Genomic DNA, 24,840 nt, shown 5'->3' on the forward strand with positions numbered 1-24,840 from the left:
TACACACAAGTTCTTTGTGTTGTTGTGCTATCCTTTAAACCTTGTTTTCTGGGGCACCTGGGTGGCTCAGTCGGTTAAGCGTCCCACTTTGACTCAGGTCATGATCTCACTGTTGGTGGGTTCGAGCCCCGTGTCGAGCTCTGTGCTGACAGCTCGGAGCCTGGAACCTGCTTCAGATGGTGTCTCCCTCTCTCTCTCTGCCCCTCCCCTGCTTGTGCTCTTTCTCTCTCAAAAATAAATAAACATTTAAAAAAAAAAAAAGAGTCATTTTCTTAAAAAAAAAAAAAAAGACTTTCTTTTTAAATATCAGCAAAACTAAAACCAGGAGCGCTTTGACTTTTATTTTGAATCTGAATGAACTGAAAAATCCAATGTGCTTCTCACCCCTTGGTTCTTCATGCCCAAGTGGCTGGCTGCTGTGGGGACCCCTCATCCTCCCCATGTCCCTGTTTCCTCCATCACTGCTGCACAGCAGCTAGGCCATCAGCAGTATCAGCAAGTAGAGAGGCAACAGGAGATTGTCTATCTGCGTCGTGTATGCTTCTAGGAGGGACACGATGCTGATAGAGCCCAAAATCCAAGCATAGCTGTAGTTTAGGTCCACTCCACTGTCAAAGATTAAGATCAGAGCTACAGAAATGATCTGCACAAATATAGAGGTCACGGTCCCCTCAAAAGTCTTTTTGGTTCCAGGCCAGTGGATTTCCCCCATGGTGCTGCCGAAGATAGAGGCCACAGTGTCGCCCACACCCACAGCCAAGACCCCTGCGTAGGGAACCAGGGCCCTTGCTCCCCCCAAGCTACCCTTCTGTGTGCAGGGTCTGGGGACCAGCCAAATGGGAAGAGACATGCCCAGGAGCAGGTAGATATGTGTCAGGATGAGTGGTCCACTGTCTCGTTCATCCAGGAAAAGGGACAGGAGGCTCCTCAGGGTGTGGCCCAGGGGCTTGATGCGGAAATAGCGCACGTACTCCAGGAAGATGAAGACTGCCAGACAGATAGTGGCAGCTACGTAGAGCAGTGTCCGGTCAAAGAGGATACCTGGGATGTAGGTGGCCACCACGATGAAGTGGAAATACTTCCGGGCAATGGTGGGGGCCTGGTGCTTCTTGGACTCAGAGGACGACCGCTTGGCATTCTGGTAAAGTACCACCAGGCAGGCTAAGGTGGCCAGCAGAGACCAGTAGACTAGGAGGTAGATGCGGGTCTCTGTTTGGAAGAGGAATTGAAGAAGCCAGAGCAGGGGGTTCTTGCGGATGAGCCGGTGCAGCCAGGGCAGGACCACACCAAGGCCCAGCACACAGGTCATGAGGTGGAAGAAGACGGAGGAAGCCCAGGTACCTGAGTCCATGAAGACAAAGAGAGTGCTGAAGAAGATGCCCATAAGCACCATGCCTACCACCACCACCAGCAGGAAGAAATCCACTGGGTCACCCTGGCTTTCCACCACAGTCAGAGAGCGTTTAATGAGCTGGTTGAGCATGAAGCTGATGCCACCCAATACCAGCAGTGCCTCCCCAGGGGTAAAGCAGCGGGGCAGCAGGTACAGAAGGATCATGTTGAGGTACACGAAGATCAGCAGGACCTCCAAGACCTCTATCACCTCGCCCACACTCAGTGAGTGCTTCATGATGTAAATGATGACACCTCCAGCCAAGCCCGAGATGACACAAGTGTTGGTGGGCACTGGGCGGGTGATGCCCAGTGCCAATACTGAAGAGAAGAGGGCCACTGCCATGCCAGTGGCTGCCACCACAATTCCAAAGCGCTCAAAGTACGTGTTCCCCACAGACTGGCATCGCTCCTTCATGACCAGTCCGAGTAAAGGCATAACCATCGATGCCGGCAGCAGGCCGCTGTTTGCAGACATTCGGAACTGGAAGACAGCGCTTCCCTGCTGTAGCAGCCGATCCCACTTGTACTGGACGTAGAAGGCCTGCACCGCGAGGGCCACGGCACACCACGAGTATCGGTCCCACACCGCTGCGTGGATGCTGAGCACCACTGCGAACACTACTGCTGCCTCTGCCAGCACCGACCCGCTCAGCGGAGCGCCGGTCCCCGAGGCCGGGGGAGCGTACTCTCGGGTCATGTCTCTAGACCTGGGGCCCCGGGGAAACCGGAGTGACTAGCGACGTCTTGGCTTCTGGGTCCTTCAAGCCCTGCCAGGCCGACAGCGACAGCCTCACACAGCCAGCACCTTCTCTCTCCGTTCTCCAGAGGCGAGGAGGGAAGCTCCACTGGGGGCAGGCCACTCTCTGAGGCTTGATAATTGGCGCCCAGGCACCCTCCAGTGCCTCCCACTTAGGGCATAGACGCTGCCACTTGGCCGCTTTCCCTACAGCCTCGGGGGCCCCCGCCGCAGGTTCCTCACCTCTCTGGGCGTCGCCATCTTGACCCCGCCCGCCGTCACGTGACGAAGAGCACCGCCCACAGCCCGGCCGGAGGCGAACGGTCACGTGGGCAAGGCGTCTGGGGGCGGGGCTGGGGCGCGCGCGCGCGCGAAGATGGCGGCGGCCGCCGGCGGGCCGTGTGTGAGGTGCGGAGCGGGCCGAGTCGGCGGGGGTGGCTGTGAGGCGCGGGGTCTGAGTCGAGCGGCAGCCGGGCGGGACTTGCGGGCGAGCTGTGGCCGCGGTAGCGGGGCGAAGCCCGGCTAGGTGGACGGGCGCCGAGACCGGGAGGCGGTTACGTCCAGACGGTCCTCGCGCTCGGGGATCTGAGGCGACTTCTCCGAGACGGGGCCGGTGCCTCACCCCCTTCCCTCAGCGCCGGCCTCGCGTCTCCTCACCCAGTCGCTTTCCCTTCCTCCTCTCTCCCCACGGGCGCGTTCCTCGGCTCCCCCCCCCCCCCCCCCCCCCCCCGCGCTTCCTCGTCTGGCGTGACGCTCCCTCGAGGCGCGACGGGACGCTTCGCGGTCGCCCGGGGGAGTCCCCACCCACCCCCGTGCCCGCCGCAGCCTCCCCCCGTGCCCGCCGCGGCCTCGGGTGCCCCGCTCCGGCGACGTTCCCGGGTTTCCTCCATGTGCTCGTTAGGAGGTCTGTTCCGGGGGTCGCCGAGCCACCTCCCTGCGGTCTCTGCCCCTCTTTCTCCGCGCAGCCTTTCATCCATCCATCCATTCATTTTCTGGTGCCCTGACTCCGCCAGCCGACGGGCCCAAACCCTTGAAGAGGTCCCGGGCACCGTCCTGGACTTTGGGGACGCGAAGATTGTTAGGAAGGAGGAGACCGTTCTTACTTTGGAAGAGCGCTTGCTTAGTGGCGCCGGACCCGGGCCCAGCGCTTCCGAAGCGTCATCTCCTTGGATTCGAGGCCGGGAGGCAGCTTCTCCCTTACAGACGACTCGCGGATCCGAGGACTTTCGCCGAGGGGTAAAGGGAGGATTCACACCGAAGGCGGCCCCACTCCGAAGCCTGAACCAGATCGCCACACCTCCAGCTTCCACGTTCCCCCTCGAAGCGTCTTCCGGCCGGCCCTGCCATCCCCCGGCCTAAAATTCAGCATCCCTGTCACTTACTGTGCCTGCACGCTGTCCCCACTTTTTTTGGGGGGGGGGGGGGGGGCGCCGTCTTCTGTACTGCTGTATCCTCGACACCCAGACGAGCATGTACTCGACACTCAGTAAATACTACAAACGTTGCCCATCTTCTTCTCGGATATCACTTCCTTCCCCTCTCAGCTCTTAGTGAAGAGTTTCTTCTTCTTCGGAGCTTTCTTTTTTTGTACATATATGTTATTATTACAGTTACTGTATCTTCATTATCGTACGTATATTTATTATTATGCATGTAGGTGTAATTATTAGTAGCTTATTCATTTTGAGAGAGAGGGTGCAAATGAGTGAGGGGCAGAGAGAGAGAAGCTGGGCTCACCCGAAGCGGGGCTCGAGCTCTCGAACTGTGTGAGATCACCACCTGCGCCGAAGTCCGATGCTTCACCAGCCGAGCCGCCCAGGAGCCCCTTTGGAGCTCTTCCGGGACTCCTTCTGAACTTTGTGAGGATGAGTTTGCCTTTTCCTCCTTAGCTCTTTGCTCTGGCAGCATTGGGGTCGCGGCGCCTGCCTTTCCTTTTCTTTATTTCACAGTCGTCGTGGAGGTTGGGTAGAGTTTAGCTCCTGCCAGGTAAGGCCCCCTCCTCAGTGAACGCGAACAAGGCAAGGAGAGGGTTTGGTCTGCCTGAGAGGTGCTTCGGTCGTCCTGGGGAACCTACCAGACTCAGACCTGAAGATGGAAGGAATGACGCTCGGGTTTCTAAGCAGTGCTTCGCCCAGGGCGTGTGTTAAAGTAATCTTTCCCTCTTCTGCTGGAAAGCACGTTACAACAGTTGGAATTCTACTGAGCAGCAGCCTTCTGCTTGAAATGCCTGGAGGTCTGGACTAAGAGAAAAGTTAAATTCTCTTCCCGGTGCCTGCTGATTTGTAAGTGACCTCAGTCTGCTTTACCCTTTAGGCCTGTTTCTCCAAGTGTGAGTCCTTTTCAGAGCAGTATTGAGGTGGCTCTGAAGCCTGTAGGAGAATCTTTGTGTATGTTGATAGGAGCTGGCCCTAGCCAGAAATAGAGTAATACGCCCCCATCACTGAATGTTTTGGGAAGGTCACTCAGGGTTTGGCAGACAGTTTGAATATTGGCATTTTAAGGTATCTCTTGTGTTCATCGGTTAGTGTGTTCATAAAAGTCTGAGCGGTGTGCGTGTGCTAAGAAAACACAGCAGCTGGGGTTCGAAAAGCTTGTCCTGGGAAGCTTACAGCTCCGTTCACATGATAGGTGTCTACCTCATCTGTGGAGTCCGGGCATCCAGGGACAGTGGCCACTTTTATTTATTATCGCTGTGGAATATTGTTCTCAATATAGTTCTCAAAAGAACTATGTCAGAGTAGGTTGGTTGTGTCTCAGTTTTCTACCAAAAGGACTCAGTCGTAGAGGCTCTTCTTCCTAACCTCCTACTAGCTTTCACCCAGAGGTTTCCAACCACATGGATCTCTCTAGGGAAGATAATGTCCAGTTTCCATGGACTCCAGCTCTTTGAGGAATGGAGTTCTATGTTGTCTGCGAGAACATTGGGCCGAAAGTCAATGAACTTTTTTATTTTTATTTATTTACTTTTTTTATTTTAGAGATGGAGAGAGTGCGAGCAGGGGAGAAGGGCAGAGGGAGAAGTAGAGAATCTTAAGCAGGCCCTACACTTAGCATGGAGCCTGACATGGGGCTTGATCCCACAACCCTGGGATCATGACCTGAGCCAAAATAAAGAGTCTGATGCTCGACTGACTGAGCCACCCAGGCGCCCCTCAGTACATTTTTAAAACTTTAACTTTGAGGCAAGGTATTTAGTTTCTGTGCTTTGGTTTCTCCTCCAAGTACTTAGCTCAGACTTATTTATTGTGAAAATAGGTGAGAGACACTACAGTACATATTTTGTTTCTTTTTATTATTCTCAAGTTAGTTAACATACAGTGTAGTCTTGGCTTCAGGAATTTTTTTTTTTTTAACATTTATTTATTTTTGAGAGAGAGAGAGATAGAGCATGCACGGGGGAGGGACAGAGAAAGAGAGAGAGGGAGACACAGAATCCAAAGCAGGCTCCAGGCTCTGAGCTGTCAGCATAGAGCCCGATGTGGGGCTTGAACTCACGAACTGTGAGATCGTGACCTGAGCCGAAGTGGGACGCTTAACCGACTCAGCCACCCAGATGCCCCAGGAATATTTTGTTTCTTGAAAACACATATAGAAGATGTCTCCCTGAGGCTTTGGATTAGACGTCACGGTTCTGGCCATGGCTGTTGTGTCTTGAGAATTACCTGCTAAACCTTAAGGTTCCAATTTGAGGTGAAGTCTTGCATTGATTCCTGAATAAATTCCTAGTGATCTCTTTCTTCCCTGACTGTTTTCTGTCTTACTTCTGTGGTTATATTCCTTTGTAATGTCTAATTGTTAGGATCATGCTTTTTGTTACTTTCTACGTTCTCGCTGATTGTATAATGTGTGCTTAACGTCCTTTGTCATTCCCAACGCTAAACTTAATAAGGATCATGAGGGTCTTAGGTTCATTTGTGTCTTCATTATTCATAGGCTGGAAAATGTGTACGAATCAAGGAACCAGAGACACTGGTTTCCACAAGGATTTCCTTCCTGATAAACTACCATTTTCTCCTTTATTCTCCTTTCTCTTGGCATGTCCACATATAATTTTGGTTTTCTAATTTTTCTGTTCCACTTAGACTGTAGGCATTGCAGGTCGAGAAGGGACTCGTCATTCTTTCTTTGATACTAATTCATGAGCATGTTGTGGGGTTTTTTTTTTTCACCTAAGTATTTATTATTTTATTTTATTTTTTAAAATACTTTATTTATTTTTGAGAGAGAGCGAGCCCGCGTGTACAAGCAGGGGGAAGGGCAGAGAGAGAGGAGGACAGGATCAGAAGCCAGCTCCACGCTGACAGCAGGGGGTCCAGTGTTGGGCTTGAACTCATGAACCTGAGCCAAAGTCTGACACTCAGCTGACTGAGCCACCCAGGCGCCCCTATTTATTATTATTATTTTTTTTTCCTATTTATTATTTTAAATAGGCTCCAAGCCTGCCCATCCTGCCCATCGTGGTGCTTGAACTCATGACCCTGAGACTAAGATTTACATGCTCTACCATCTGAGCCAGCCAGGCACCCCATCAGCATGGTGGTTTTTCCCCCCCAGCATGTATTTTTTGAGCCTCTCCTCTGTACCAGCGACCGTGTTAAGGGTATGTGTTGCCATTGTAGAAAAGAAAGCGTCTCCTCAGCCTTTGCTTGTTGTAGGATGAATCTTGAGTGCAACTTGAAGCAGTGAATGTAATGTAATGATTAAACTCTGGAATTATGCAAACCTGGGTTCAAGCCATAGCTCCAAGCCCTGGATCTATTATATGTTAGCTTTGTGACACTAGACAAATTATTTAAGTATTCTTAGGCCTTAATTTCCTGAAGAAATAATGGGGATAATAACAGTATCAGCTTCATAAGTGAGTTGTCAGTAAGTTGTCAATAAGACAGGGTGTTAAATGCTTAATACAGTGTCTGTATACTATAAATGCTTAGTGTTGGCTATTCTTTTTATCAAAAACTCATATCAGTAGACATTATTATTTTTGACATATTATTATTTTTTAAATGTTTTTATTTTTGAGAGAGAGTGTGAGCAGGGGAGGGACAGAGAGAGGGAGACAGAGGCTCCAAAGTGGGCTGTATGCTGACAGCAGCTAGCCCAATGCGGGGCTTAACTCACCAACCGTGAGATCATGACCTGAGCCGAAGTCCGATGCTCAACAGACTGAGTCACCCAGGCACCCCTATTTTCGACGTAACAAAAGGAACGTGATGTGGTTTTACCAATTAAAAAATTTTTTTTGCCAATAAAATTTTAATTTCTAAAGGAACACTTTTTTTTTTTTTGAGTAGCAAGTATAAAAATTACTGCTTTAGTCTAGGACAGTGCTCTCTAATCTTGTTTAGTTAACAGACTCTTCCTCTCCCCCCTTCTCTCTGCCAAAAAAAGGCTAATACTATATAGCAAACATAAAAGGCAGATAGGGTCTGTACTGACCGGTCTTTTACCTGCTCCTCTGAAATAAATTGATACCCTAGAGCAGTGGTGATTTAGGAATTCATTTGTGTGGTCATTTTAAAATGTAGATTTCCCATGCCTGTCCTTTGAGAAACAGTAGCTCTAAGTTGTGACCAGGATTCTGTGGTACTGCTGTGTTGTTCCCAGGTGATTTTGTTGTATGTGATCTGAGTATCAAGTATGAGTTGAGAAATACTCTTACGGGACATTTTATTTAAAAAAAAAAAAAAACAGTGGGGCTGCCAGATAGCTCTGTTGTTTAAGCTTCTGACTCTTGATTTCTGCTCAGGTTATGATCCCACAGTCATGAGGTCATGAGGGCTCTTAGCTGGGAGTGGAACTTGCTTGAGATTTTCTGTCTGTCTGTCTGTCTCTCTCACTCTCAGGAAAAAAAGAAAAAGGGGGCGCCTGACTGGCTCAGTTGTTATAACATGTGACTCTTGATCTCCAGGTCGTGAATTTGAGCCCCATGTTGGATGTAGAGATTACTTAAAAATAAAATCTTTTTTTTTTTTTTTTAAAGCAAAAACTACAGATTTTGGTGTAACCAAAACCCACAGCTTGACTTTGACAAAACAAGGAATTCTAGGCCCTGGCAGCAGGGCTTCATAGTGTGGGCACTACATAGTGTGGGCAGTGGTCTTTGGAGTTTCTTCTGGGAATCACTGCTACCTCTGTAGCTAGGGACTTAAGTTCTGAAAGCAAATGTGGATAAATGAAAGCTCAGTGATGCCCAGGCTTTTTGAAATTGGAAGATGAATGATCAAGAGTGATTTGATTTATTAGCTCAGGCATACAAATGCCTTCAATTAATGATAAGTTTCTTTCTGTTAATTTTGATGTACTGTCAGCCCTATTGTTAGCTATGTGTTATATAGTAGGTATCTAATCCATTCTGTGTAAATCAGAAGGTATCCTATGTAAAGTTCAAGTGTATGCTGTTTTTTTGATTTTTGAGAGAGAAGGGGGGAGGGGCAGAGGAAAAGAGAATCTTTTTTTTTTTTTTTTTTTTTTTTTAATTTTATTTTGAGAGAGAGAGAGATAGCACCTGTGTGTGGGGGAGGAGCATCGAGAGAAGGAGAGAGAGAGAATCCCAAGCACTTTCAGTGCGGAGCCCAACAAACACATGAATCTCAAGATGATGACCTGAGCCGAAACCAAGAGTTGGTTACTTAACTGACTGGGCACCCAGGTGCCCCTGCTCAGACCTTTAATTTTTTTTTTTTTTTTAATGTTTATTTATTTTTGAGAGAGAGACAGAGTGTGAGTGGGGGAAGAACAGAGAGAGAGGGAGATACAGAATCTGAAGCAGGCTCCAGGCTTTGAGCTGTCAGCACAGAGCCCAATGCAGGGCTTGAACTCACGAACCGCGAGATCATGACCTGAGCTGAACCCCGGATGCTTACCGACTGAGCCACCCAGGCGCCTCAGACCTTCAATTTTTTAATTTCTTTTTTAAAGTTTATTTGTTTTGACAGAGAGAGAGAGAGAGAGAGAGAGGGAGAGAGAATGAATCCCAAGCAGGCTCCGCACTGCCAGTACAGAGCCAGATGCGGGACTGGAACCCATGAACTGTGAGATTGTGACCTGATCCAAAGCCAGTTTTTGAATAGTGAATGCTGTAATGCTCTTGTCATCAGATAAATGATTACTGATTCGACAGTGCAGCTCTGGGAGTTGGTATCTATTAATTCAGCAGAACTGAAGTTTTCTTACAAGCATTAACCCTTAGAAAGGAGATTTATAATTTTAGGTTTTAAACCTCTTTGATGGGAAAATCCTGAAAGACAATTTTTTTTTTGATTTTTTTTTTCAACATTTATTTATTTTTGGGACAGAGAGAGACAGAGCATGAACGGGGGAGGGGCAGAGAGAGAGGGAGACACAGAATTGGAAACAGGCTCCAGGCTCTGAGCCATCAGCCCAGAGCCTGACACGGGGCTTGAACCCACGGACCGCGAGATCGTGACCTGGCTGAAGTCGGACGCTTTAACCGAATGCGCCACCCAGGCGCCCCTAGAAAGACAATTTTTTTAAAAGATTTTATTTTTAAGTAATCTACACCAAACATAGGACTTGAACTCACCACCCTGAGATCAAGAGTGCACACTCCACTGACTGAGCCAGCCAGACATACCCTGAGAGACAATTTTTTTTAAATTTTTATTTATTCATTTATTTTAGAGAGAGAATGAACAGGGAGAGGGAGAGAGAATCTTAAGCAGGCTCCACCCTTATTGTCGACCGTGATGCGGGGCTTGATCCCATGACCCTGGAATCATGACCTGAGCCAAAATCAGAGTCGAAGTCTCAACTGTTTAAGCCACCCAGGCACCCCTTTATGTATGTATGTATGTATTTATTCATTCATTCACTCATTTTTATTGTTTAACGTTTATTGTTTTAGAGAGAGTGAGATTGAATGGGGGAAGAGCAGAGAGAGAGCAAGAAAGAGAATCCCAAGCAGGCCCCGCACTGCCAGCCTGGAGCCTGACATGGAGTTTGAACTCATGAACTCATGAACCATAAGGTCATAACCTGAGCTGATATCAAGAGTCGGACGCTTGGGGCACCTGGGTGGCTCAGTCAGTTGACCAGCCGACCTTGGCTCAGGTCATGATCTCGCGGTTCTTGAGTTTGAGCCCCAAGTTAGGCTCTGTGCTGGCAGCTTGGAACCTGGAGCCTGCTTCGGATTCTGCGTCTTCCTCTCTCTCTGCCCCTCCTCCACTTGTGCTCTGTCTCTCTCTCAAAAATAAACATTTAAAAAAAAGAGTTGGAAGCTTAACCGACTGAGCCACCCAGGCGCCCCTTATTTACTTTTAAGAGAGAGAGAGAGTGCGAGCAAGGGAGAGGCAGAAAAAAGAGGGAGAGAGAGAGAATCCCAAGCAGGCTCTGCACTGTCAGCATGGAGTCTAATGTGAAACTCCATGCTATGAACCATGAAATCATGACCTGAACTGAAATCAAAAGTCAGGTGCTTAACTGACTGAGCCACCCAGGTGCTCCTCCTTAAATAAAATCTTAAAAAAAAAAAAAGAGGAAACAGCAAAACTAAAAGGCAACTGACGGAATGGGAGAAGATATTTGCAAACAACATATCAGATAGAGGGTTAGTATCCAAAATCTATAAAGAACTTACCAAACTCAACACCCAAAAAACAAATAATCCAGTGAAGAAATGGACAAAAGACATGAATAGACACTTCTCCAAAGAAGACATCCAGGTGGCCAACTGACACATGAAAAAATGCTCAACATCACTCATCATCAGGGAAATAGAAATCAAAACAAAACCACAATGAGATACCACCTGACATCTGTCAGAATGGCTAACATTAACAACTCAGGCAACAACAGATGTTGGCGAGGATGCGGAGAAAGAGGCTCTCTTTTGCCCTGCTGGTGGGAATGCAAACTGGGGCAGCCACTCTGGAAAACAGTATGGAGGTTCTTCAAAAAATTAAAAATAGAACTACCCTGTGACCCACCAGTTACACTATTAGGTATTTATCCAAGGGATACAGGTATGCTGTTTCAAAGGGGCACATGCACCCCATATTTATAGCAGCACTATCAACAATAGCCCAAGTATGGAAGAGCCCAAGTGTCCATCGATAGATGAATGGATAAAGAAGATGCGGTGTGTGTGTGTATGCGTATCCAGTGGAGTATTATTCAGCAATCAAAAGGAATGAAATCTTGCCATTTGCAACTACGTGGATGAAACTAGAGGGTATTATGCTAAGTGACATTAGTCAGAGAAAGACAAATACCGTATGACTTCACTTGTATGAGGACTTTAAGATACAGAACAGATGAACATAAGGGAAGGGAGGCAAAAACAAAAACAGGGAGGGGAACAAAACATAAGAGTCCCTTAAATATGGAGAACAAACTGAAGGTTACTGGAGGGATTGTGGGAGGGGGGAGGGGCTAAATGGGTAAGCGGCATTAAGGAAATATATTCCTGAAATCATTGTTGCACTGTATACTAACTAACTTGGATGTAAATTTAAAAAATTAATAAAATGGTAAAAAAAAAATTCTGGAAGTTGTGGGTGGCTTGAAATATAGTCCTTTTTTATTAAATTTTTTTAATGTTTATTTTTGGGAAAGAGAGAGCACGAGTAAGCTTGGGGGAGGGCAGAGATAGAGTCAGAACCAGGCACCAGGTTCTGAGCTTTCAGCACAGAGCCTGATGCAGGGCTTGAACTCACAAACTGTGACATCATGACCTGAGCCGAAGTTAGACACTTAACTGACTGAGCTACGTAGGCGCCACGATATACTCCTTTTCTAGATTCTCCTTATTTGTCACTACATTTTAATGAGAGGGGAGGAGGTAGAAATAAAATGCTGCATTGAGGCGGTGCCTTAGCATAGAAGATGTAAGATAATTCACTAATTTTTATATTTCATTAATTCTAAAATATACATTTTTGCATACTTTAATACCTCTGAAATTGCAATGCATTTTATTATTGATAGAACATAAATAATGATGTATCCTTCAATTAATGGCATCTTTTCTTTCTTTCTTTTTTTTTTTTTTAATGTTTATTTTTGAGACAGAGAGAGACAGAGCATGAATGGGGGAGGGGCAGAGAGAGAGGGAGACACAGACTCTGAAGCAGGCTCCAGGCTCTGAGCCATCAGCCCAGAGCCCGACGCGGGGCTCGAACTCACGGACCGCGAGATCGTGACCTGAGCTGAAGTCGGACGCTTAACCGACTGAGCCACCCAGGCGCCCCCAATTAATGGCATCTTAAATGCATTGAAATGTGGTGGCCATTTTCATTTTTAATAGTACCTGCTTGGTTTAGGTTATATGTTAGTTTCTTAATTTCTACTTTGAACATCAAACTTATAAGAAAAATAGAATAGGATTAATGTCTAGAATTTCATCAAATTGCTTTATACATTGAGTTTCCTGATTTCAGAGAATAGATGAGATACTGTGAGACAGCTTATCAAATTTGTATTCTCTGAAAGTGCAGGGGCACCTGGGTGGCTTAGTCAGTTGAACATTCGACTTCGGCTCAGGTCATGATTTCACAGTTTGTGAGTTAGAGCTCTGTGTCAGGTTCACTGCTGTCAGCTCAGCCCACTTTAGATCCTCTGTCCTCCCCCTCTGTACCCTCCCCCACCCCAAATAAATAAAACCTTAAAAAAAAATAAAAGTGCAAAATTTCCTCTGCTTTCTGTCATTCTTCAGGAGCAGCAGGGAACTGTGGACAATTCTGCTTGGAAGGTCAGCTCTGAGAGAGCTGGTAAGTGCTGGTATTCTTGGGTGGATTCTGTAGTTTTTGTATAGCTTATATTACAAAGAGCCCCTGAAATTGCCTTCTCTTTGAAGGAGGAAGTAAACACATTTTTTTTATTCCTATATCTTTGTAAACATGCATTCCCTGCTTCTCTGTGCTGAAATGTGGTGTGTTTTCTAGCCTATCTGCTGAAGTTTTCTAAATCTCTACCTTTCTTTGTCCTTTAGTGATTCCTTACCTGAAAAGATACCAGTGCTGCTTGGCTGGCTGCTCAGGGTTGGAGTACAAATACCTTTCTGCTACTTCAGGGCTAAGGAAGATTCTCGGGCTTTTTCTCTGTCTCATACTTTCCTTGCCTTTTTTTCCTTTTCCATGTAGCTAGCTCCTTAGGTCACAGAGGCTATGGTATCTAGGATATTTCCAAGTATATAATCAGTAAAGCACAGTTCTTCATGTTAATCCTTGAGTGGCCTTAACTTGTGAGGGTAAAGCATTAAGATGATATTTAATTATCACTGTTGTTATTGTGGTAATTAACATAATGAATGTCACACCTTTTTTTGAGTCTTAACATTTTTTTTTTTTTTTTTTTTAAGTAGGCTCCGTGTCCAGTGTGGGGCTTGAACTCATGACCTTGACCTCAAGAGTCATGGGGCACCTGGGTGGTTCAGTCATTTGAATGTCTGACTTTAGTTTTGGCTCTGGTCATGATCTCACAATTTGTGGGTTTGGGCCCTGCATTGGGCTCTGTGCTGACAGCGTGGAGCCTCCTTGGATTCTCTCTCTCCCTCTCTCTCTGCTACTCTCCTGCTCTCTCTGTCTCTCAAAATAAATATACAAACTTAGAAAAAGAGTCACATGCTCTACTGTCTGAGCCAGCCTGGCACCTCTAGAGCCTTAACATTAAAAAAAAAAAAAACTGTTTTTTTAGCGTTTATTTATTTTTGAGAAAGAGACAGAGTGCGAGCTGGGGAGGGGCAGAGAGAGAGGGGGACACAGAATTTGAAGCAGGCTCCAGGCTCCGAGCTGTCAGCACAGAGCCAGACGTGGGGCTTGAACTCAAGAACCGTGAGATCATGACCTGAGGTGAAGTCAGACGCTTAATCATCTGAGCCATCCAGGCAGCCCTAGAGCTTTAACATTTTGATGTGCTTTCATCTGATAATTCTACTTCTAGGAACATATCTTACAAGAAAGAAATCCTGAAAAAATTTTTGTATACAAAGCTCTTTACCATAGCATTATATATATTAATAAGTAATCACAGCTTAAGTATATCTAACGTTAGAGACATGGTAAATAAATTATTAGCTAGCTACTTGATAAAATATCATGCAACCACTAGAAAGGACATTAAAAAATTTTTCTTTAATGTTTATTTATTTTTATAAGAGAGAGACAGCACGAGCAGGGGAGAGGCAGAGAGAGGGAGACACAGAATCTGAAACAGGCCCCGGGCTCTGAGCTATAAGCACAGAGTTCGATGTGAGGCTTGAACTCATGAGCCGTGAGATCATGACCTGAACCGAAGTCAGACGCTTAACCGACTGAGCCACCCAGGCACCCCAGAAAGCTAGTTTATCAAGATTTTCATAGTAAGATTAAATCATTGTTAGAATGTTAAGCAAGGGAAAGGAGGCTACAGAATTCTCTATCCAAAATGATTTCAGCTGTGGGGAGAAACGTATTAAAAAGACCAGGAATGTGTAAATCCCTGTATAATTTCTTTGTTCTTTTCCAGAATCAGATTGAGGCAGAACTGAATAAACATTGGCAGCGGCTCTTAGAGGGGCTGTCCTACTATAAACCTCCCAGGTATGGCTATTCCATGCGTCTGGCTAGAGTAATTCCACTGAGGAAGCTGGGGTAGAGAAACTCTTCCTGTACGATTTGGTGATGCTGCTGGGTTAGGTAGATTACAGAGAATACAAATTGGTTACCAGTGGAAAAGAGTCAGGCACATTTGTACTGTCTGTTGAAAGGGAAATTCCTTTTAGAAATACAACCTTGCCGAATGCAGTTATATAAGCCTAGTGCCTAGGGCTAGAGAGTCATTAACTCATCAGTGAATAGTTCTAATATTTATCTCGTTCCACCATGTTTGTGTGAAGTATTGTCAGCACCAAGTGCCGGGATAGGGCAGTGGACAGTGACAGTAGTAGCTGACCACTTAGGATGTTTATTAGGTACCAGCTATCACTCTTAGCACTTAGCAGAAGTTCTTTAATCCTTATAACAGCTCTTTAAGATAGCTACTGTTTTTATTCTTTGCTTGAATATATAGATTTGTTTTTCCTCTGGGCAATGAAAAACAACAGCAATCAAATATAAATTAGTTTTAAAAAAGAAGAGAGTACACCTTGTAGGACTAGACTTTTGTACCTTAATTCCTAGTCCAGATTGCATTCTGTTATGCGTCAGAGTTCCCAAGCCACCCTCATTTCCTTTCTACTTCTGAACATCTGATTTTGTTTTTACATTACTTTCCATCTTCATTTTCTTGGGTTAGTGAAGAACTTTCTTTTTTTGTTGTTGTTCATTACCCCTTCCCCCATACTTAATTGAAGTAACTCCCAGTCGTCGTGTTGTTTTATCTGTAACTTCTGTGTGTCTAAAATATATGGACTTAAAAAAAAAAAAAAAAGAAGAAGCTAATCACTATATTATCACCTATAGGTACTTTTATTATTATTGTTTCCATTTTACAGATGGGGAAACTGAGGCACAAAGAGGTTAAGTAACTTGCCCAAGGTCACACAGCTAGTAAGTGTAGAACCAGGATTTGAACCTGGCAGTCTTACTCCAGTGTCTGTGTGTTCTTAATCCTCATTCTGTGTTGCCTCTTTTGGAACTTACTGTTTAACCTTATAGTAGCCTTTGTGTTGTGGATTTCCTGTGAAATGTGAGAGTCTATAAAAAAATCAAATCCAACAACAACATGCTTGTAGTTCACAGAATGGGCATTTGTGGCATTACTTTCTTTTTTTAAAGACAAAAGTTTCTTTGTCAGTAGCATGAGATTTGAGGTCTGACAGACTTTTTTTTTTTTTGAACGTCAGCCTTTATTTGAATTTAACTTTTTTTTTTCCTTTAATGTCTTTTTTCTGTTCTAGGATCCAATTCAGGATCCCACGTTGTATTTAGTTGTCATGTCTCTTTAGCTCTTAGATGTGACAGCATCTCAGTCGTTCCTTAATTTTCATCATCTTGAATAGTTTTGAGGAGGACTGGTCAAGTATTTTGTAGAATGTCCTCAATTTGGATTTGTCTCATGTTTTTCTCATTATTAGATTGGAGTTGTGGGTTTTTGGGAAGAATGCACAGAAATGAAGTACCATTCTTATCATAACAGAGGATGTGGTAATCCACATGAAATCACTGGTGATGGTGATCTTGCTCATTTGGGCAAGGTAGTATTTGCCAAGTTTCTCTTCTGTCAAGTCATTGTTTTTCCTTTCCCTACTCTGTTTGAGAAGTGGGTCACTAAGCATAGCCCACTTTCTAGCTGGGGGTATAGTGGAATTAAATTCTACTTCCTGAAGGGAGTAGCATCTATATGTATTATTTGGACTTCTTCTCTAAGGAAGGTTTTTCTTTCTCTGTATTAATTTATTTATTTACATGGGCACATGTATATTTATTTTATACTTTGTGTATACTTTGTTTTAGCTTTGGTCACTGGGAGTTCTTTCAGGTTGGCTTCTATGTAATCTTGACATTTTCCATCCTTTTTTTTCCTGAATTATTTTCTTATTTTCTGACATGACAAGATGCTCCAGGCTCATCTTTTATTTTCCCCGCCCCAGCTGTAGAGTTAGCTGTTTCTCTAAGGAGTCTTGGTAACTTTTATTGGATAATGGTATGAGAAAAAAAAAGAAAAGATAATGGTATGAGAAACCAAGATCTGGGTGCTGGGTGTGCTCACTGCTACTGGGGTGCTATAGCTTCTAGGCCCTCTCAGCTAGGCAATATGTATTTGTATACTAACAGACCTGGTTTTAAATTTCACCTTCACTTTTTATTAGCTGTGGGATTTTTGGTAAGTTATTTATTCTTTCTGAGTATTAGTAATTCCACTTGTCAAATGGGGATAGTAATATCTACCTTTCAGGATAGTTGTAAGGATCAAGAATAATGCAACTTAATATATCCACATTTATTATTATAACTGTAATTTGTAACAGACACTTAACTGTATTTATCATTTAGGCATAAGTAGTTCTGTGTTATAAAATGTGTAGAGATGAAGTTGTGGTTGTGTGTATATTTTGTAGGCACCTAAAGGGCAAGAAAAGGTCTGTTGTAAACATATCTTTAAGCATTTTTGTTTAAAATCCTGAGAGGGTCATTGAGAATGAGGAAATGATTCATTGTTCTTTTCATAGTCCAAATTCAGCTGAAAAAGTGAAAGCTAATAAAGATGTGGCTTCACCATTGAAGGAACTGGGTTTAAGAATCAGCAAGTTTTTGGTGAGTAAAAATTAGCACTGGCTCAGTTTACTACCTGCACTGCAGATGTCCATTGTTTTGTTGTTAGTGATTGTTAGTGAAAATTCAGTGTATTTCTGTTTTGGAGATTAAATTGAGCATACTATGTTTCAAATATATTCAAGTTGCAACTCTTCTTGCTAAAAAGCTACAAATTAAGTTGCCAGACCTGTTTACTATATATATATATATATATATATATGTTTACCATATGTGTATATGTTTACTATACACACACATACACACACGCACGCGCGCGCTACACACACATACACACACGCACGCGCGCGCACACACACACGCACACACATGCATGCACGCACTGGAGTTTTCTTCAGCATGCGGGTGGTGATCCTTAAATTGACTAGATTGTATTTAAAATTTTTTTTAATGTTTCTTTTTATTTTTGAGACAGAGACAGAGCATGAGTGGGGGAGGGGCAGAGAGAGAGGGAGACACAGATTCCAAAGCAGGCTCCAGGCTCTGAGCTGTCAGCACAGAGCCTGATGTGGGGTTCAAACTCACGGGCTGTGAGATCATGACCTGAGCTGAAGTCGGTTGCTTAACTGAATGAGCCACCCAGGCACCCTGAGATTGTATTTAAATACGTAGCTGTTTCTTTTTATTTTCTTTCTTTTTTTAATGTTTACTTTTGAGACAGAGGGGGAGGGGCAGAGAGAAAGAGGGAGACAGAATCTGCACAGGCTGTACGCTGTCAGCACAACGCCAGGGCTCAAACCCACGAACTGTGAGGTGGTGACCTGAGCCCAAGTTGAAAGCTCACTTGACTCAGCTACCCAGGCACCCCTCTTTTTTTATTTTGGAAACGCAGATCATGCCTGCTACCGTATTAACTGTTTGGTAGATATGCACAATTGTTTTTGATGTTGTAAATTTGATCCTCATGTAAATTACCTGTCAGTCACTGGCTTCTTTTTCTTCTATTTGAGGTAAATTTATATCTTTTATGAAATCTTTTAAAAGGATTTTTGTTTAGGTATTTTGCCCATAGCACCATTTACAGTGTTTTTCAGTTATGTGTCTTTTACCACTGATTGACAACTTGGCTGCTTAAATATAGCGTTATATTTGAAACATGATTTTTAAAAACCTAGTCTAAAATAGATCAAAACATTAGGTGTACATTGTTTTACAACCAGTATCTGTAAGCTGAGAAGCAGTACTGATGTGTCCAGTGTCAGGAGGAGTGGTTAAACCTGTTGCTATTTATGCCCACCATTCACACAGCGATCTACCTGTTTCATCTATTTGTATATTTTCTGAATACTCTTGATAGATTTCAAACTAGTAGTGGGCAATCACTGTCTCTTCCTTAGTGTGCTCATTATAATAAATGAGCTATTATAATACTTACAGATATAAAACATGAAGCTCTCAAACACATTCCTCCTTGAGACTGACGGCTTGAGGGAGGAAGTGGAGAGAAGAGAGAGGAAATGAGGTTTCTGTGATTTCTTCAGTCTCTTTTCCCTTCCTCTTTTCCTCATCTATCGATCACAGACCTATCTCCGTGCTTGTTGAGTGACCTGTGCACATTCAAGCAGTATTCTGTCACGGAAATCCCTGTCTGGTAACACACCCCCACATTTCAACTTTTTACCAAATTTCACCAAACACTTGGACTATTTCATTTTTGTCAGCTCACCATTGATAACAGAGTATAGGTTATTCTGTCCTTGTGACTAAATAAATAACTAACCAAAATTCTGTTGACCTGAAGTAGTTTTCATTGGGGCAGTACCTGGTTGTCGTTCATCTGAGAGGGAGACATATCATGCCTTTGGAAGCAGGAATGTCTGTCTGTACTTCAGTTTCCACAACTTGCTCCAAAGGAGCAAGGAGCAAGGATTTACTATGAACCTGGGCCTCTCTTCTCACCCCGACAGCATGTGCATCAATACCTGAGTTTATTCTGTGTTAAAAAAAAAAAAAAAAAAGCTTTTTATTTATTCAAGTTCTAGAGGATATTTATTCATTCTAGAGGATAAGCCTTTAGGACGTCGTGCATCCTTTGTGTGTTTTCTGAGCTGACGTGGCTGTTCCTCACTTACGGCCTCTGTATTTCAGGGTCTTGACGAAGAACAGAGTGTGCAGTTGCTCCAGTGTTACCTTCAAGAGGATTATAGAGGTACTCGGGACTCACTAAAGGTTTGTAGTTATGCCCAGCTGCTTTCTCCTGCCTTTGTCCTTTTCCTTGGTGTTAGGTGTTGAAGGGTTTTGGTAGTGGTTCTTTGCAGCAGGTAGGTGGTCAGATACAGTCATTCTCAGGAAAGACTTTCTAAAGGCTTAAAAAGCATGTACTTCAGCTAAGGTCTGTTGTCAGACTTGCGGGGGGGGGGGTGCCGGAGTAGTCAAAGACTGACATGTTAATCATAGAGTCTCAGGACATCAGAGCTGAGAACCACCTGGTACGGTATCTCACCTCTCTAACCCAACATTCTACATATGAGGAAGTGGAGTCGAGGGGAGGGGGCGGGGATTTGAGTACACATTTGGATACGTGTAGGTAAAAAATGTGTCCAGAAATGAATGGGCAGTTATAATCTTGAAGGGTGAGGTGAAGATGTTTATCTTTTTCTTTGTTAATTGAGCTTTGCTTATACGATGGCTTCCTGACTTCTTTTTTCCTTCAGACGGTACTGCAAGACGAGAGGCAGAGCCAGGCCTTAATCCTGAAGGTTAGTAGTAGTCACTGTTTTCATTCTTTGATGTGAAATTGGGTGATGGCTTCTTGACCTTGTTCTCCTGGGCATTGCTGGCTTTTGAGTGTTTTGTTGGGGAAGCATTGAGGCCTCAGTGAAGTAGCTTAGTAACTCACTGTGAAACAAGAGGCTTTTATCCACTGGACCCAGCTGAGACCTTTTCCAAAGGAGATTCTTTGGTTACTGGGGATGAAAACTGGTTCATGCGTAGTTTTCCTCTCAGTCTAAATGCAAGAATATTAATTTATATTTTTTTATTCCTTTATCTCCTCCTACCCCCCAAATCAACCTTCACATTGAGGATGTCATATAAAGTGGAATTTGACTGTGACTTCTGAAGTGGTTTCCTATTTTTGGTGTTTATTGAGAATAAGTATATTAGTAACAAGCAGTTAGGACATATACGAGGGTTATTTTTATATTTGTTTTCATTTATTTGGCCTGTTAGTTACAGCATTGTGTGTTATTTGAAAGCTCTGAGAAGTCATGCTAGAAAACTTGTTTATATTTTTATAGAATTTCTTTTATCTTGAGGGACTTGACTTTTATCCTATTTCCATGAAGTTCTTTTGCTTTCTTTTGGCCTAACACAAACTTTCCATTTCTGTGATTGCTTGTAGAAGTCAGACTTTTCCATTCATATCTTTTTTTTTTTTTTTTTTAGTGTTTATTCATTTTTGAGACAGAGGGAGACAGCATGAGCGGGGGAGGGGCAGAGAGAGAGGGAGACACAGAATCTGAAGCAGGCTCCAGGCTCTGAGCTGCCCGTCACAGAGCCTGACGCGGGGCTCAAACTCACGAACCACGAGATCATGACCTGAGTGAAGTGGTCGGATGCTTAACCGACTGAGCCACCCAGGCGCCCCTTCCATTCATATCTTTAAGTGATCTTCTTATCAATAAATTTAAAATTGAGTGTCTTCTGTGTAAAGGTCAGTAAATGATTTTGCATCTTTGGGTTCTTCCCAGATTGCAGATTATTACTATGAAGAAAGAACCTGTATTCTTCGTTGTGTCTTACACCTTCTCACTTATTTCCAAGATGAAAGACACCCCTATAGGGTAAGCCCATTTAGTCCTCTTGGTTTTTCTTTATCCTATAAAATTCAATACTTTTATTTTTTCATTATTTATTTATTTATTATTATTATTTTTTAATGCTTATTTATTTTTGAGAGAAACAGAGACAGAGTGTGAGCAAGGGAGGGGCAGAGAGAAAGGGTGACAGAATCTGAAGCAGGCTCCAGGCTCTGAGCTGTCAGCACAGAGCCCGATGTGGAGCTTGAACCCATGGGCCACGAGATCGTGACCTGAGCTGAAGTCGGACGCTTAACTGAGCCACCCAGGCGCCCCTAAAATTCAATACTTTTGAAAAATGCTATATTATTCATATTCGCATTCGTTTGAATATTATCCTTTTACTGTAGGTATAAGTTACTCTGAGGGTTTGTGTTTTTTTAAGGTTGAATATGCAGACTGTGTTGATAAATTGGAGAAGGAACTAGTCACAAAATACAGACAGCAGTTCGAAGAGCTTTATAAAACTGAAGCACCAACTTGGGAGACACATGGAAACCTCATGGTATGTGGTTACTGGGCCTTCCTGTAACTCTTATTAGAATGGTAAACCCTTGTGTATAGAGCTCTAAGTTAAATTATTCATTTATTAACTTATAACATTTATAGATTATCTTTCTTCCAAAAAGTTTAAATATGTCATGGATCAAAATATTGATGACTCTAAGTAATGGTACTTAATTCTGGGCATTTTCACTTGACTTTGTCTATTCAGTTAATTTACTTTCTGTTCTTACCTAAAATCTTCCCTTAGTTGTTAATGGAACTCTAAATTCAAGATTTCATCCTCTTTATTATCATTATCTGTTAAGTATGTGACACTATTTTATCCTAAATCATAAAGCATTTATGAATTAGAACATGATCTTTTTTGTTTTGAAAATAATACATGGTTATTAAAACAACGTAACCAAAACATGGATAGTAACTATTGAAAATATTTAATAGTGTTAAAGGGGCCCATTTACAATAGCCATAAAAGCATAAATTTCTCAGGAATAAGCATGCAGCCATCCAAAATCTAACTGAAGAGAACTTTAAAATTCTATAAAGGGTATAAAAAAGTCATAACTGAATGGAGAAACACACTGCATTCTTGAATATAAAGACAGCACCATAAAAGTGTCAGTTTTTCTTATATAAACCTATAATTTTATTTATTTTTAATATTTAAAAATGTTTTTGAGAGCACACATGAGGGGCAGAGGGGCAGAGACAGAGAGGGAGACACAGAATCTGAAGCAGGCTCCAGGCTCTGAGCTGTCAGCACAGAGCCCGACGCGGGGCTCGAACTCACGGACCGTGAGATCATGACCTGAGCTGATGTCGGACGCTTAACCGACTGAGCCACCCAGGCACCCCAACCTATAAATTTAGTGTAATCCCTACAAACAAACAAACAAACAAACAAACAAATACAAATAAGTGTTTGTTTTGCCTTTTATTTTGGAACTGAACGAGCTGATTCTAAAAGTCATATGAAAAATAAGTAAGAATAGTCAGGAAATTTTTGAAAAAGGAAAATTACTTTTATTAGATAATTACCATTACAGTAATTTAAAGCATGGCATTGACATATGAATAAATAGACTTATAAATAGAGCATAATAGAACATCTGGCTATAGACCCAAATGCTGAGTTAGCATATGATAAAGGTGGCATTTCAATCAGTGGGAAATGTTGTATTTTTCAATAAATGGTGTTGAACTGCCGGATAGCCTTGGGGAGGAAAAATAAACTCTATCTTCTATCTTCTACCAAAAGAAAATCACGTAGATGATTTAAATTGAAAAAAAATATATACATATTAAATTGAAAAAAAAAACTATAGGGGTGCCTGGCTGGCTCAGTTGGTGGAACATGTGAATCTTGCTCGGGGTCATGAGTTCGAGCCCCACATTGGGCATATAGTTTACTTAAAAAAAAAATTAACTGTAAACGTATTAGAAAGAAAACATGGGAGGTGGGTTTTGTTCTCGTGTTTTGTTTTGGAGTGGAGAAGACTTTTTAAAGTAAAATTCAGAAGCCATAAAAGAAAAATAATTATAAACATCAAATCAAAAACTTGCAAGGCAAAAAAGTCAAAAACAAAAATAGCGCAGTAAACAAAGTCAAGACAAATTCATATTGGGTTCTTAAAATAGAAAGAACTCTAAATCACTAAGACTCAATAGAAAAACAGGGCAAGGCAATGAACAAATTCATGTGGCAACACTCTTGCCCATGGGATGGGATAATGGGTGCTCATATTTTGCTGTATAAACAGCCCTTTTTTAATGGAAAATATTATGAGAATACTTAAAAATTGGAAGGCACATATTTCTTGACCTAGCAGTTCTAGTTTTTTTTTTTCTTTAATGTTTATTTTTGAGAGAGAGGGAGAGAGAGAGCGAGCAGGGGAGGGGCAGAGAGAGAGGGAGACAGGATCTGAAGCAGGCTCCATGCTGACAGCAGAGAGCTTGATGCATGGCTTAAACTCACAAGCCATGGGATCGTGACCTGAGCCGAAGTTGGATGCTTAACCAACTGAGCCACCCAGGTGCCCCTTAGCAGTTCCAGTTTAAGAGTTTATCCTGGGGCGCCTGGGTGGCGCAGTCGGTTAAGCGTCCGACTTCAGCCAGGTCACGATCTCGCGGTCCGGGAGTTCGAGCCCCGCGTCGGGCTCTGGGCTGATGGCTCAGAGCCTGGAGCCTGTTTCCAATTCTGTGTCTCCCTCTCTCTCTGCCCCTCCCCCGTTCATGCTCTGTCTCTCTCTGTCCCAAAAATAAATAAATGTTGAAAAAAAAAATTTTTAAGAGTTTATCCTATAAATACATCCATACGTGTGTGAAACGACTTGTGTAATGACAAATTGGTAGCATTCCCCACCCCCCAGCTTTATTCAGGTATAATTTCCATCCAATAAAATTCACTGATTTTAAGTGTATGGTTTTGACAGTTGTATGTAGTTGTATGCATGTCAGTATGTCGAATATTTCTGTCTCCTCTAGAAAGTTTATGGTCAATCTGTGACCTCTGGCCCCAGACAACTACTAATCTGCTTTCCGTTACTATAGTTTTTTGTTTTTTGTTTTTAAACATTTATAGGTGTCACTGTTAATATAATTTTACCTTTTCTAGAGTTTCATGTAAATAGAAACATATAATATATACAGAGTCTTTTCTGTTTGGCTTCTTTCACTAGCATACTGTTTTTGAGATTTATCCAGGTCATATTCATGTAATAATACTTCATTCCTACTTGTGGTTGAATGTTATTTCATTATATGGATATATACCACATTTTGTTTATCCATTTATCATTTGGTACATATTTGAGTTCTGTTTTTTGGCAGTTAATGAGTAATGTGCAGTGAACATTAACATGCAGGTCTTTTTATGGATAGGACGTAGGTTTTCATTTCTCTTGGATAAATAAATATCTGGGAGTTGGGTTGTTGGGTCACATTGTAAGTGTGTATTTTTATCTTTATAAGGTATCGACAAACTGCTTTCCATAGGGTCTGTACCATTTTCCGTTCTTTTTTTTTAAGTTTTAAAAGTTATTTTGAGAGAGAGTGAGCATGTGTGTGCAAGCAGGGGAGGGGCAGAGAGAGAGGGAGAGAGAGAACCCCAGGCAGGCTCCATGTAGTCAGCACAGAGCCCGACGCGGGGCTCCATCTCACAAACTGTGAGATCATGGTCTGAGTTGGAATC

General features: G+C 43.1%; 2 protein-coding genes across 4 annotated transcripts in view; one reads left to right on the forward strand and one right to left on the reverse strand.

The window, feature by feature from the left end:
- Positions 1-24,840, forward strand: part of NUP188 (nucleoporin 188) — a 60,190-nt gene that overhangs the window by 2,212 nt on the left and 33,138 nt on the right. For 2 of the 3 annotated variants that reach the window (XM_040482586.1, XM_040482587.1), the window contains exons 1-8: positions 2,508-2,539; positions 12,807-12,861; positions 14,597-14,670; positions 17,241-17,325; positions 19,432-19,512; positions 19,998-20,042; positions 21,036-21,128; positions 21,529-21,648. In XM_040482586.1, the coding sequence (XP_040338520.1) occupies positions 2,508-2,539; positions 12,807-12,861; positions 14,597-14,670; positions 17,241-17,325; positions 19,432-19,512; positions 19,998-20,042; positions 21,036-21,128; positions 21,529-21,648 (585 nt within the window). Of the gene's footprint in view, positions 1-2,507; positions 2,540-12,663; positions 12,675-12,806; positions 12,862-14,596; positions 14,671-17,240; positions 17,326-19,431; positions 19,513-19,997; positions 20,043-21,035; positions 21,129-21,528; positions 21,649-24,840 lie in introns of those variants that run through there. The other variant, XM_040482588.1, reaches the window with a different exon arrangement.
- On the reverse strand, positions 321-2,433 carry DOLK (dolichol kinase). The gene has a single exon (XM_040482589.1). It carries the CDS (start codon positions 2,090-2,092, stop codon positions 476-478), a length of 1,617 nt encoding a protein of 538 aa, XP_040338523.1. The 5' UTR covers positions 2,093-2,433; the 3' UTR covers positions 321-475.

The sequence above is a fragment of the Herpailurus yagouaroundi genome, unplaced genomic scaffold (genome assembly GCF_014898765.1).
Source record: "Herpailurus yagouaroundi ecotype Mexico unplaced genomic scaffold, PumYag 160, whole genome shotgun sequence".
NCBI lineage: Eukaryota > Metazoa > Chordata > Mammalia > Carnivora > Felidae > Herpailurus > Herpailurus yagouaroundi.

What these genes read in the sequence shown, in the direction of transcription:
- DOLK (XM_040482589.1), bottom strand. Translation starts at nt 2,092, where the DNA reads ATGACCCGAGAGTACGCTCCCCCGGCCTCGGGGACCGGCGCTCCGCTG.